This window comes from Garra rufa, chromosome 6, assembly GCF_049309525.1.
Source record: "Garra rufa chromosome 6, GarRuf1.0, whole genome shotgun sequence".
In the NCBI taxonomy this organism is placed as follows: Eukaryota; Metazoa; Chordata; class Actinopteri; order Cypriniformes; family Cyprinidae; genus Garra; species Garra rufa.
Genome location: NC_133366.1, coordinates 34,135,825 through 34,150,780, shown reverse-complemented (window position 1 = coordinate 34,150,780; position 14,956 = coordinate 34,135,825). Strand labels below are relative to the sequence as shown.

Genomic DNA, 14,956 nt, shown 5'->3' with positions numbered 1-14,956 from the left:
CATATGCTTGATTCTTAATACCGTGTTGTTCTTTCAGGTCCCACAATTGCTTTGGTTTTTCAGCATTTTGTGCTGTCAAAAATGACTGTATGATTTTGATATCCATCTTTTTACATGTAGGTCAACCGAGAGAGTCATATGCAACTATTACAGGAGGTTCAAATGCTCACTGATGCTTTACAAGGAAACACAATGCATTAAAAGCTGGGGGATGAAAACTTTTGAATGTTAGTGTACGTTTTTCTTATTTTGCCTAAATATCATATTTTTTCATTTAGTACTGCCCTTCAGAAGCTACAGAGGATACTTACGTGTTTCCCAGAAGACAAAATAAGTTAAATTAACCCTGATTTTCAAATTCATAAAGTATTCACCCGGCTTTATGTGAAAAAAAAAAAAAATGGATCTCAAAATCATACAGTCATTATTGGAAAGGGTTGAAATACCCAAAAATGCTGAAAAACCAAAGAATTTGTAGGACCTGAAAGATTTTCTGAAGAATAGTGAGCAGTTTAACTTTTCAGGACAAACAAGGGACTCATGAACAAATATTACTAAAAAAACAGCTGTGGATCATTCAGGTATCAGGTACAAACACAGTATTAAAAATCAACTGAAGCGTATGTAAACTTTTGAACAGGGTCATTTTTATAAATTCAACTATTATTTTCTTTTGTGGACTATATGTAAAGATCTGTTACAGACACAACATGCATTTTGCAGATTCTGCAAGGTGTACATAAACTTTTGACCTCAACTGTATATTATACATTTGCGAAAGAGATTTAAATTTCACCCAATATTTACTTATAAATTCTGTTTAAAAATTGGAACTAACACAAGGAAACTATAAAATGTGAAGGCATCAGCCAATTTCAATAATGTCAAAATTGCCAAAAACCAGGCAATTAATCAATGCTCTTTATATTTGTGTGTATAAGTAAAGTGAACTTGATAAGGAATGAAAAAACAACCGGAATGTGAAGAAAGAAAACTAAAAGAAATGAAAAATGGTGTGCAAATGCAGAATTCATCAACTTGCGGTCAAACCGAGCAGGCGCGCATTGGCAGTAGATTGAGAGTCTCTCTAACCCTGGCTGAAGCTTAAAATCTCTACACACGCCGTCTGAGTGAAATAACCGTTTCTGATGCTGTCCAAGCAAATCCAAACACTTTCAGCTCTGATGTTTGCATGCTTATCGTGTTATTTGCTGAGATAGTGTTGTTTCTGGTTCGTCATACTGCCGGTAATGTAACGTTTGCTATCAAAGGCTCAAGGATGTGATAGCATCTCCGTCTGTCTGTTTCTCCCTCTCACTTTCCACTCATTCCACCCTATCAGTTTACTTTCCTTCCTTCATTCCCTCTCTATCTCTGTTGAGCGCTATGTGGTAATACAGACTCATTTTTGTAGAATTTCTAGGATTATTCCACCACAAACTTATTAGGAACAGAATTTCGTTTTTAAAAAGTGTTGTTTTGCTTAGCCACAGTGCAGTGGAAAAAAGGCAAGCATCCATGTAAAACAGCAACTTTAAGACCAAGCAGAGTGCTTTGCCAATCGGTTACTTAAAGTCTCGGGGCTTAGGACAAAATGTTAATCGGTGGGCCCCTTTTTCCAATAAGCAGGCTATAGCATAGTGCACTTTAGTGGGCCCCCCTCGGGACAACATTCAGGGCTCGGGACAACATTCTTGGTTTCCCATCCCCCGACGACGGCCCTGGTCGGCAATGGACGGAGCCCACTTAGCAAATCAGTTACGAATGCAGGGCGAAAGTCATATCAGCCAAATATATGATATGTTTTAGAATGTATCCCTCCCACCAGCTTTGATATTGAATCAAAATATATAGTAAATCACTGACAGGATTTCACTGAATTAACCTTTAACTATTTGATTAGTCATCGGCATCTGTAATATCTTTACAAGGTTATTAGACCTAAGTAAACCTAAACAAAAACATTTAGGATAACATGTTGGTGTCTGTGTATGGTTGTCCGTGCTGGTTTGTACTGCCCCCTAGTGGATGAAGATTAAATCCATCACTGCGGCTACATGCAGACAAGTGTGTGTGTGCAGACAAGTGTGTGTGTTTGAGTGAATATTTTTGATATTATAAATACCTGTCTGTCTCCCTGGCATTTTCATTTAAATCCTGCTGCTCTGTGATTGGTGCTGTCATGTGCCACTCATGAAAATGACAGGCATTTCGATGAATAGACCCCTCGGCAGACAGACAATCTATCTCTCTCTGGCCTGACCTTGCCGCACACACACACACACACACACACACACACACACACACACACACACACACACACACACACACACACACACACACACACACAGAGTTGATCTCTTACGGTCAGTGTGTAGTTTTTGGAGACTGAGTGTCTGTCTCCCATTATGATTGACGGCTGAGGAATTTGACTGACAGGTCTGGCTAGCTGAACTGGCTATTCATGATTTGCGAGGGTCCCATGCTGTGTGTGTCTGTGTGTGCGGGTGTACGTCTATAAATGAGAGGGTTGTCTTTGAGAGTCTGCTTTGCGTGAGGGAAGACACTTCATTAAAGTCACCCCCTACGGAGACACGCACACAGGAACCCGTAAGCATGCACACTCCACGGGTGAAAAGGTCAACCTTTGGGAACCCCTGAATGGAGATTTGATCACGTGACTGGGACTTCAAATCTGATCATGTGACCTCTTGAAAAAAACAATTCGGAAGCATTTTGGTAGCGACTATTAAGATAATTGATATTCATTGAAAGTAGTAAGTGAATTTATGGTTATAATTATTACTTGTGCGTTCTCCGTAAAAGAGAAAAAGAGTATAACGTATTGATTAGATTAGTTAACTTCCCTCAGTGTTTTATAGTGTTATATGAGTTTTTTCCCACAACAGGAGAAAAGAAAGAGTGAAAGTGACAGCAAGTGAAGGACAGGGAGTGGGATGAAAGCAGGGATTAAGCTTCTGTTAGTTTTTGTTCATTTATTGAAAAGAGGAAGAGAGCGAGTGAAGCACTTCCTCTAAAGGTGCTCAGGGGTCATCATTCAACCCTCTTTCTCTCTCTTTTATTCTCTGTTTCTTTCTCTGCTCTTGATGCCCTCCTGGGTGTTCCTCTCTATGCTGCCACTGAAGTTGTATATATGAGTGTGTGTGCGAGCCTCCCTAGTTGTCTCACCTCCCACCATGTCTTTTGTGCGTGTGTGGTGCTTTATTCGATGTTAGTCGCAGTCTAACAGTCGTTGAACTGGGAACAGCTTTTTTTAATTGTTTGATTTGATTTAAATAGTTTGTCTGTGCCTGAATTCGTCCCGCTCTCATCTGGGTGACAGCTGGAATGTTTGTGCTGTAATCCAGAAGTACGTTTGATCTCATAAATGCGCACGCAGATCGGTGTCGGTGTTCTGTACAGGCACAGATGAACCTGATTAAAGACGATTCCCATTCAGTTCACATTCGGGTCATGTCAGGATGACATTTTTAAAGAGCGCTGAAGACTTACCCAGGCTGTTTAAATGTCTGCTCTGATGCCTAAAGTGCCTGAGACTTCAGTTAGAAATGTTTGTTTAGTCTCATCATAACTGTGTGCATTAGAGTTTGGTGTGTGTGCATATTTGTTGCCTTTCTTCTTTCAGCGGTTATATTTGAAAAGAGGGAATATTTCATTTTGTTCTTGTTTTCCATCCTACTTTCTTTTTCTTTTGTTGTTTATTTTCTCCCGCTGACAGTGTCTGCAGATGTCGATGAATGCTAAATACTATGTGTGATTGCGTTCTTTTTATGTCTTGTTTGAACACAAGGCTATTAGTCATGTGTAGATTTCACACTGGAGGATTTTGCTGAAGTGATTAATTATATCTTTCCTTTACTTTTCTCTAGTAACTGTCTTCTCTTTCTTCAGTTTTTTATATTGACTATTTATCTAAAGCAGCTTGAGACAAATTTCATGATTCATAAAACATCTACTTTGTTGTTTTGACTCTTCTTTCAGACATTTTGTCATTATTTACACACCCTCCCACCTAAACCTGTATGATTTTCTTTCTTGAGTAATACAAAAGAAGAAATTTTGAAAAAGTTCCCTGCTCTTTTCCATACAGTAACATTCAATGCAGACTGGAGGTTTCAAGTTTTCAAAATAATCCAAAAGCGTCATAAAAGGATCCCAAAAATGACCCACTAGGGGGGTCTCGGCCACCTTTCACAGGGGCCCTTATACAGTCAAACTGAAATGTATTCAGACAACTTCAGTTTCTCAAATTATCACAGTTTATTCACTATAGTTTAGAAAATGATACTAAAACATGACAAGAACTCAGTGTTAAACTGTCTAAACAAATTCATCTTGATAATTTTAGATAACTTTGATAGAAAAGTATGTAATGAATTAGGTTGAATAGCTGTCGGCTGATAAATGTAATACTTTAATAATTTAGGTTAACAAATTACCAAGCAATGCTTAATTTCTTTCAGCCCGTAGTGAAAAAGGTCGCATTAGCAATTAAAGAAAATACATTTAAGCAAAACATGGTCAGGGCAAAGTGTCTAAATAATTTTTGGTCCCAAATTTTTACCAAATTTTACTGGTAATCTCTATGAAGAATTTTTGGGTATAGTCTGGTGATATCTGAATGATATCTGGTGTCTGAGTAATTTTTTGGTTCGACTGTATTTACATTTAGTTAAAATACTAAAAACAGTGAATATAAAGATGTACAACATTCAACTGACGTCATATTTATATTTATTTACATACTTCTATGTATTTATTATTAATTTGCATTGCAACAGAATTAAATTTCAGATTGAATTGATTAAATCAGTCTGATTTATAATCTTAAATTTCATATGGCTTTGGAAGACTTATAGTACACAAGTCATATGAACCCCTTTTTTTCATTAAATGTAATTTCTGATGACTGAAAGCTCCAATCCCTATTTATTGTTATGACATGCAAACAGATAGCACAACATTCTTCACATCTGATTCACTCATACATTTCTCCTTCTGTGTAGCAAGAAAGAAAAAAACTCAAACAGTTATGAAATGACATGAGGATGAGTAAATGTTGATAAAATAAGATTTTATTGTATATTGTACAGTTTGACAGTTGAGCTCTCAGTCTGTCTTTGCTTTTATTGTACACAACAACAGTGGAGGAAATCAATTTAAGTATACACTCTGCTTTAAATAAATCCACAGATCATTCTAATACAAATCTGTCTTTATAACTGCTTATGATTGTTAACATTCTCTCTCTTTATTTGCCAGTGACCTGAGTGAAAATCAAATCCAGGGGATTCCCAGAAAAGCATTCAGAGGAGCTACTGAGATCAAAAACCTGTGAGTTTTCTGTATCTATGTGTGAAATAGAGAAAGAGAGAAAGAGAGCTTTGAATTAATGATTGTGTGCTTTAATGAGATGCCTAGGCAAACTGACCATCACACACGCGCACACACACACACACACACACACACACACACACACACACACACACACACACACACACACACACACACACACACAGAGATATGGGAGGAGTGGGCAGTGCAGGTAGACAATAGTGGAGGAGAGCACAGCACACAGAGTGAGCAGGCTGGAAAGTGAAGAACAGTGATGAGGGGAGAACAAAATGAGTGAGGGGAAAAAAAAGATTGAAGAACAGGAGAGCGAAGGATGGAAGGATGTATGTTTTTTATGAGGGTGTATTACTCTATTACCATAATCATTGAACACCAAACAGAAGAAGCGACATCATCATCTTCAAACATTTCTCTCTGTTTTTTTCTCTCTCAGGCAGCTGGATTATAATCAGATTTCCTGCATTGAAGACGGAGCGTTCAGAGCTCTGCGGGACCTAGAAGTACTGTAAGTGCACTGTGTGTGTGTGTGTGTGTGTGTGTGTGTGTGTGTGTGTGTGTGTGTGTGTGTGTGTGTGTGTGTGTGTGTGTGTGTGTGTGAACTTGTGAGATTGTGTTCTGTTGAATGAAAGCCACTGCAGAGATCTTTTCAGATATCACCATCTTATTAGACTTGGGTCAAAGCTGGGCTACACAGGTTTTGGGACTCTTCCAGAAACTTTGTTTGATTTTTAGATTGAAATTGAGATTAGAAAATTGTACATTCAGGTTAGGTTTGTATGGATTTCTCTGTATGTAGGAGACATGCTGTGTTCAGCTGTCAAATCACGACTGCTGAGTGTTGAATGATTGTGGAAATTGCATATCTGCTTTTTAAAGTTGGATTAGTGGAATAATCCTGTTAGAGAGAATGGAATCAAAACAGATAAATGGGATTGTGTCAGATTATTTTACTAGGATTATTTTGATGCTTTGTGACAAATGGACAGAATTATCTTTTTCTTTCTTGCTTCACAGCACACTGAACAACAACAATATCTCTCGTTTGTCAGTGGCCAGTTTTAACCACATGCCCAAGCTTAGGACATTGTGAGTATCTGACACACACACACACACACACACACACACACACACACACACACACACACACACACACACACACACACACACACACACACACAAACTGCATTAAACCAGCTCTTTAGACTGTCGTTTGCATGTTATCTAGCACTTATCATGCTGGCCCTTAATAAGTGTGATTATGGGGTAATAGGGTGTAATAACCACATTAATATGTATGATTCATTAGCATACATTTTGTAGATTGGAGTCCTTTGTGTGTGATCATGATTTAATCCCATTTACGTGATGAGCTAAAGTAGCTAATTGCTATATCGGTATTCTGGTCCTTGTTAGCTAAACGTCAGCAATGGATGATGGAAAGAAACCCAGTGAATGCCAAGATGAGAAGGAGTAATTTGACCATGAAACCTATACTTACACTGTGGTTTACCATACAGTATTGTTGTTGTAACTAAAACTAAAGGTGTTAAAAAACATTTTTGCTGATTGAAATAAAGCTGAAATCAATAAAGTATAAATATTAGATTAAAAAAAAACTTACAAAAGCACATAACAAAATTACTAAAACGTAAAAACGAAAATGTAAAATATAAAACTAAAAGATATTAGTGTGTTAATAATATTAAAATAAACTGGTAACATAGTTACCCATAAATTTCCATGGAAATAATAAATGTTCATAGATTTTACAAAAAGTTAAATGTAAATGTTATACGTAAAAAAAAAAAAAAAATCCAAATTGTATTTTTTCAAAAAAAAAAAAAAAAAAGTTTAAAATCATAAGTATAAAATAAAAGCAATTCACTTATCTTTCCAAAACGTATCTTTCAGATTAAAAAAATACATTAGGAAAAAATAAAGTATAAAAATAAGATATTTTAATGTTTAATATATTGATCACCATCTGTTTCACCATCAGCAAGCTAATAATATAATATTAGAGCACGGTTAAACTCAAAGGAGAAGTTCATTTCCAGAACAAATTTACAGATAAATTACCTACCCCCTTGTCATCCAAGATGTTCATGTCTTTCTTTCTTCAGTCGTAAAGAAATAATGTTTTTTGAGGGTAAACCCCATCCCCCCCCCCCCCCCAGAAATTTCAGGATTTCTCTCCATATAGTGGACTTCTATGGTGCCTACGAGTTTGAACTTCCAAAATGCAGTTTAAATGCAGCTTCAAAGGGCTCTACATGATCCCATCCGAGGAAGAAGTGTCTTATCTAGCAAAACAATCAGTTATTTAAAAAAAAAAAAAAAAAAGACAATTTATATACTTTTTAACCTTGAATGCTCGTCTTGTCTAGCTCTGCGTCAACTCTGTGTTCCGGTTCAAGACAGTTAGGGTATGTCAAAAACTCCCATCTCATTTTCTTGGGATCGTTTAGAGCCCTTTGAAGCTGCATTTAATATGCATTTTGGAAGTTCAAACTCGGGGGCACCATAGAAGTCCACTATATGGAGAGAAATCCTGAAATGTTTTCCTCATAATTTCTTTATGACTGAAGAAAGAAATACATGAAAATCTTGGATGACAAGGGGGTGAGTAAATTCTTTTTAATTTTTTGTTCTGGAAGTGAGCTTACCCTTTAAAATAGTTAGAATGTTCTGCTGTATTTTAGTGGGCTAAAGTGATTTTTGTCATTCTCATTCTTGACCCAACCTATTCATAAGTCTTTCCAAGGCCCATTGGGAAGGAAAGCTTTCTGGAGATAAAACAAGAACAGTCCATTTCAATGCTTTCTCCAGCTCTGTTCAGTGTAAAGTCGGTCATATGTGTGATGATTTCTGCAATGACAAAATACTCCACAAAATGAACTCTGTCCTCTATCTCTCTAAACACATGCTCTACTGTCATGCCATGTTAGAAAAGATAATTGGCTTGTTACTTCAGATTTTCAGAGCCAGTTACAACCAGTGTTGAAAAAGAAACATTCAAAAGTAATGCATTACAATATTACTCCCTAAAAAAGTAACTAATTACGTTACTTAGTTACTTTTTAAGGAAAGTAATGTGTTGCATTACTTTTGTGTTACTTTTTAAATCTGGACAGGGCTTGCTTGTTTGTTTTCAGTATATTAAAAGCTATATTTTTGCCAAATGTAAAAGTCCTTTCACACCAAAAGCCTCAGGCTGAAGGAAAAGTAAATTCACATCTGTACAGTAGAATGAAGAAGAAGAAAGTTCAACACTCATTAGCTAAAATACAAAAAACAAATGTTAGTTTATCTGAGTAAATTTTGAAGATCAGCAGTAAAGATACTTTAAGATTAATTAATTTAAGATTAATAAAATGGGATTAAATACATAAAGGATATTTGTATTATTTAACAGATTTAATTATTTTAGTTTGCATAATATTCTGAGTTGCATTTCACTGTTTTTATTCATTTTGATTCATTTTCATACTGAATATGTTTGTTTTTGTGAGTGAGATGAATTAATGCATGTTTACATTTATTCTAAAACTAAGGTAACATCTTACTCCATATTTCTCTCAACATGGGGGCAGGAGAGCTTTCAGTCAATAAATAGGAAAAAAAAGTAACTGGTACTTTACTAGTTACTTGAAAGAAGTAATCTGATTTACCCCCAACACTGGTTACAACTAAATGTTTATGTTTAGTTTTAACATTAATCTTGTTAGGGGAAGGGCTCCTAAAGCTGCTAACCACACAGAAACACCAAAGTCAACTGAGAAATCATTGTTTGTGTGTTTGCATGTTGTCTGCAAGTAAACAACAGTAATTAATGAACATAAAATTGTCTGATGCAAAGTCAATAATACTCTCTCGCACACATGCGCACAGGTTTTTATTGATATATCAGCTTAGACTACCATTAGACCTTCAAATGACTCTTTCTCTGTCACTTTCGATCTCTCTAGTCGCCTGCACTCAAATAATCTGCTGTGTGATTGCCATGTGGCCTGGCTCTCTGATTGGCTGAGACAGAGGCCCCGCCTTGGCCTCTACACACAGTGTATGGCTCCGCCCTCCCTGAGGGGCCACAACATTGCTGAGGTTCAGAAGAAAGAGTTTACGTGTACAGGTAAGTTTGTGTGTGTGTTTTATTTGTATGGCTTGTATACAGAAGATAAGAGCTTGTGAGAAAAAAAGAGAATAAATACATGCATTTGCTGTTTTGTGTTGTCAAAGCTTTCATATTCTGTCCATTTTTCGGCTGTTCCCTTTCTTTGCTCATGCTTTCAAGACTTCAGTGAAGGCAAGTTATTTGTGCTGAAATAACATGGGCAAAAAAGTTTGCTTTACTTCAAATTGCATTTAGTTGCAATATGCAGTTCACAACTTTTTTGCTCGAGAAAGTTATTATTTTTTTAAATTTAATTCAACCTTCAAACTCAGCCTTCCTTTGTGTAGCGCATACCCCTGCGTCCCCATCACGTCTCTGTATGTGTGTTTTAGGGCCCCAGTCACACTCGTCCTGTAGTGTGCTGCAGTGTCCTGAGCTGTGCACCTGCAGTAATAACATCGTGGACTGCCGGGGGAAAGGTCTGACTGAAATACCCACTAACCTGCCAGAAACAATCACTGAAATGTGAGTGAGCAGCAGACATACACAAACATCCAGACGTTTAGATAGATAGATAGAAGTTAGAAATGTAACTTTTTAGGGTATGCATAAAGGAATAGTTTGGTCAGAAACACACACACACACACACACACACACACACACACACACACACACACACACACACACACACACTCTCACACATACGTAGAGCTGTCATCATATGTGTCTTCCTCAGTCTTGTATTAGGTTGAGTGTAATGGTGGATTTGTTTGGCACTAGCCTGATGTCTGCCTGCTTTTTGACAGATGTAGCTTCCACATTCCACAAACACACATACACACAGTGAGGGTTGTATCTGTATCAAATATTTTAACTACGGAGGCCATGCTGAAGTCATGCGCATTAATGCAGTGTGGAAATGGATTTATTTTATCAATGGCATCTCTTCTGTGGGCCAACGCTCTGCCAACGGGGCCTGGATTGAGACGCCACATCTTTTTTAAACTGTTGTGCCTCTCACTGCTAGGGTCATTGTCTGTCTTTTTCCTTCCCTTCCTTCTCTGTCTGTCATCCCTTCGTTTTTCTTCCTCTGAAAGCCGCATGCAGGGTCTTGGCAGATGAGTCAGATTATCTCATTTGGCTCCGGTTGAATGAAATATGTGTGTGTGTGTGTGTGTGTGTGTGTGTGTGTGTGTGTGTGTGTTCGTCCACCTATGCGGGAGCCCGATTTTCATGCTCTGTCAACTTTGGAGAGCTTATCTGATTTATGACATATTTACTGTCAAAGAGAAGAAGAGATATCTAGAGAGAGACAGCGAGAAGGCGAAACGTTATAAATAAGCATTTCTATATGTTGAATGCTGGGGTACTGAATAAATAATATATTTATGCTTCTTATTACTTGACTTGGTAGGTAGGATGATTACTACTGATGTTGATTTATCTTTTATTCCACTAACACTACATCAACCTTTTATCACATTTTTGTATTTAATGAAAAATTTTAATTATTTTTACAATTGAAATACTTTTTATCGTCTGTTTAAACATGCACTCAAACTAGGGCTGTCATGATTCCTCAATTAAATTTGAGTACTCTATTTTGAAAAAAATCCTTGATTGCAATTTGCCCTGCAAAATACCGGAAGTGGCGCATTTCACAATATAATGCTGTTGTAAATGCAGAAACGCTACTGTTAAACAAATATATGCGCTTTAATTATTTACATGCATGTATGTTACATATGGGCTCCGTTCACAGTAAATGTTGCTCCACACAGTTATCATTTACATGTGTGGAGCATTTTAGAGTCAATCTCTGTATATTATAACGTTCATCTCAGAACGCAATGTGAGCCATTTCATCAGATTTGTAAGGTAAATCATTTATAAACCTACACAAACACAGGAGAATACGTCAATATCTTTCTCAATATTCTAACTGTTCATTGCGATTTCGAAATAAAATCTCATACAAACTCACATTCTGAGTTTACACGTTTTGATGTCCACATATTCAAGAAATTACAGCGGCTGTAGCATTTCTGTCGTACAGAAATTGGCAAATATTAAAGATTAAGTGGACATTTGAATTAAATGTTGTTTAGTTCATATTAAACTAGTATTAGATCGTGATTACTCAATTAATTGTCTGAATGATTAGCCAATTACTCTATTATAAAAAGTTTGATACAAAAATCGTTAGATACAGCCCTAAATCAGCATTAGTTTTGGTTTGAAAAACAGTAGTTAGCCATCAGCTATGCATGTATGTTATTGAAATAACATAAAGAGTAAAAAATAAAATGGTATAAAATGTGACCCTGAACCATAAAACCAGTCATAAGGTTTAAATTTTTGAAATTGAGATTTATATATTATAAGAAGCTTTGTATAAATAAGCTTTACATTGATTTATTTTTTCATTCATATTAAGAAAATTGCCTTTAAAGTTGTCCAAATGAAGTTCTTAGCAATGCATATTACTAATCAAACATAGGTTTTGATATACTGTATTTATGTTAGGAAATTTACTAAATATCTTCATAGAACATGATCTTTACTTAATACCCTAATAATTTTTGGCAAAAAAATAAAATAAATAAAGAATAAAGTAATATTTGCGATAGTTAGAAAGTCACAACGAGAAATAAAGTCACATCGGTGAGATATAAAGTCAGAATTATGAAAAATAACACTGCAACTGTGAACTATAATATGTCAGTAGTGACAATAATGAGAAGAAAAAAAATCACGATAACCTTTTCCTTCTTACTATTTTTTAATCAGAGCGGGTAATAGGCTTCCAAAGTCATTATTCAATTTATACTCAAGCAAAAGTATCTGATAAGAGGGAGGTTACTGAGATAAAGTGAGACGGCCCATTAGGTGACCCACTCCATGTATATTAAATCCTATGGCAGCCTTATGATGTGACCGACTTAATGTAAAATACAACAGTTTTGCTACTAACATAACTGATACTAACCTAACTGTTCTTTTCCTAAAGGCTAAATGTTTCAAATGCAGAAAAAACCCTAAGTGCACTTTTAAGGCAATGTTGAAATGTCAGTGTGTTCATAATTCAATTTTTCATAGAACACAGATGTTGGATTTGTTCTTAGTCTGACCAAATCACACAAGCACACACTCATCCAGACATGGGCACTGCCTCAAACTGGAACTACAGCAAACTGACACAGCTGCTACACTGTGATTAAAGTCATCCCAGAGATATTGACATTAATCTTACATTTGTGCCTGTCACATTGATTTCCCCCCTCTCTTGTCCTGGTACCTCTCTTATTGTATTAAATTTCTTTATTACAAAAACAGACCCTAAACTCAGAATTAATGTCCAAGGTTTAGCATTCCAAATCAGTCATCGCCCATCACCCATCATACTTTTCCAATAACTCCTCAGTACTGCTGTCAGTGCCCATTATTTTCCAGTAGGGATGCACCGATCCACATTTTTTCACTTCCGATCCGATTCCGATACCTGAATTTGGATATCTGCCGATACCGATACTATTCCGATACCAGAGCTCTATTTGCTTTTATATCACTATGACTATTATCATTATTGTTGATTTTATGAGGCTGTAACAAACTTCTCTACAAGCAAGTCTAAGTATCTCCCAAAAAGCAACTTGAGGTAAGTATGAGGTTAGAAAATGGCAGAAATCCCATCCTGAAAACAAATATGCAACTTTAAGGGTTTAAATTGATATTTATTTAAATTTCAAGACAGGGTTACTAGATACTAGTGCAATATAAACTCTTGTTGCATAAAACATAAAGGTTTTCAAATATTTGAAATAAAAAAAAATATTCACACTATAAATAGAACAATGTGCATCTGATCAACATAAATTCAGTAAATTCTTGCTTGTGTAGCAGCAACAAAATAAGGTTTTCAAATGTTAAACATTTTGAATAAAAGTGCAATAAGTGCACTTTTCGGATCAGCAAAAAACAAACAAAACAAAAAAAGTTTGTTGTTTATTAATTACTGAATGCTTACTTTAAGTACTTCTAATCCACAGCAAAAACTAGCTGAACTAATATAATAAGCAACAAAACAAGAACACTAACACAAATGACAAGTGTAGATGAATACAACATAAAGTTACTAATAAAATCAATAATACTAGTATTCAGGTGCAGAAATTTAATAATTCATTGATAAATAACTAGTGCTTCTCACTGCAGGTATTTATAGGATGCTGTCTCTTTAAGGCCTAACGCACGTAATACTGGCACGCATCTCCTTCTCAGCTGTTTCGGTTCACTGAAGACATAACCGACAGTGTTACCAGAATAAAACAACGGGTATTTAAACATAACTTTGTATGAATGTTTCTGTTCAAGAGACGTTAAAGAGTAATCAGTCTGTGAATCGCGCAGTTTGAATCACGTCTCTCTCTTTCTCTCTATCTCTCTCTCTCTCTCTCTGTGCGCGTGTTCGCTTCAGGTGTGTGCGGCAACGTTAAAAACAGAAAATAACACGCACGAAGTCTACAAATTATAAACTTTTACTCTATGATGGGTAATATTTAACAGTTAATCTACTAAATAAATCCACGAGGTGCCACCTCTCGGAACAACGGCTTTGCAAACATTGCACGTTGCTGTCTTTGCGGCGTTTCCGACCGTAAAGTATTTCCACACAGCGGACATGTATGACGCTCACTGCTAAACTGCTACCTGCAAACTGAAGATTTCCTGAAAGGAGGCATCTCATCTCTCTCAGTGTCTTATTGGAGCACAGACACGTCACCTAGCCCGGGATCACTTGTGAAGTCATTTCAGCAGACAGCACTGTACGTAGACATAACTCTGGATCGGAAATTTCTCTAGGTTGGATCGGAAATTTCCGATCCATTAATTAAGCTGGTATCGGAACCCGATACCGATACTGGATCGGATCGGCCCCATCCCTATTTTCCAGTTTGCCTCACCTGGATTATTCCCTCTGCCACATTCCCTCCATTTGCTGATCTGGTTTATTCTCTCTGTTCACAGCCGACTGGAGCAGAACTCCATCAAGATTATTCCACCAGGAGCATTCTCACCTTACAAACGGCTGCGGAGAATGTGAGTGTGTCAGCACACATACATACATAATCACACTTAAACTTGTTCGCACTTGTTCCTCATCTTTCTCTAATTTTCGTCTCTTTTTTAGAGATTTGAGTAATAACCAAATAACTGAACTGGCTTCAGACTCCTTCCAAGGTCTCCGATCTTTGAATTCTCTGTAAGTATAAATGTGTGTGTGTGTGTGTGTGTGTGTGTGTTTGTTTTTGTGACATATCAGGACACAAATTTGTGTAATAACATGGGTATGACATAGGTATTACAAGGAGAGGGTGACTTATGAGGACATTGCCCATGTCCCCACTTTTCAAAAGGCTTATAAATCATACAGAATATGTTTTTTTGAGAATGTAAAGATATGCA

General features: G+C 36.5%; 1 protein-coding gene across 1 annotated transcript in view; it reads left to right on the top strand.

Moving 5' to 3' along the window:
• Positions 1 to 14,956, top strand: part of slit2 (slit homolog 2 (Drosophila)) — a 92,453-nt gene that overhangs the window by 44,814 nt on the left and 32,683 nt on the right. Inside the window, exons 4-10 of the mRNA XM_073842642.1 lie at positions 5,284 to 5,355; positions 5,810 to 5,881; positions 6,391 to 6,462; positions 9,345 to 9,508; positions 9,883 to 10,015; positions 14,519 to 14,590; positions 14,682 to 14,753. Coding sequence (XP_073698743.1) covers positions 5,284 to 5,355; positions 5,810 to 5,881; positions 6,391 to 6,462; positions 9,345 to 9,508; positions 9,883 to 10,015; positions 14,519 to 14,590; positions 14,682 to 14,753 — 657 coding nt within the window. The remainder of the gene's footprint in view (positions 1 to 5,283; positions 5,356 to 5,809; positions 5,882 to 6,390; positions 6,463 to 9,344; positions 9,509 to 9,882; positions 10,016 to 14,518; positions 14,591 to 14,681; positions 14,754 to 14,956) is intronic.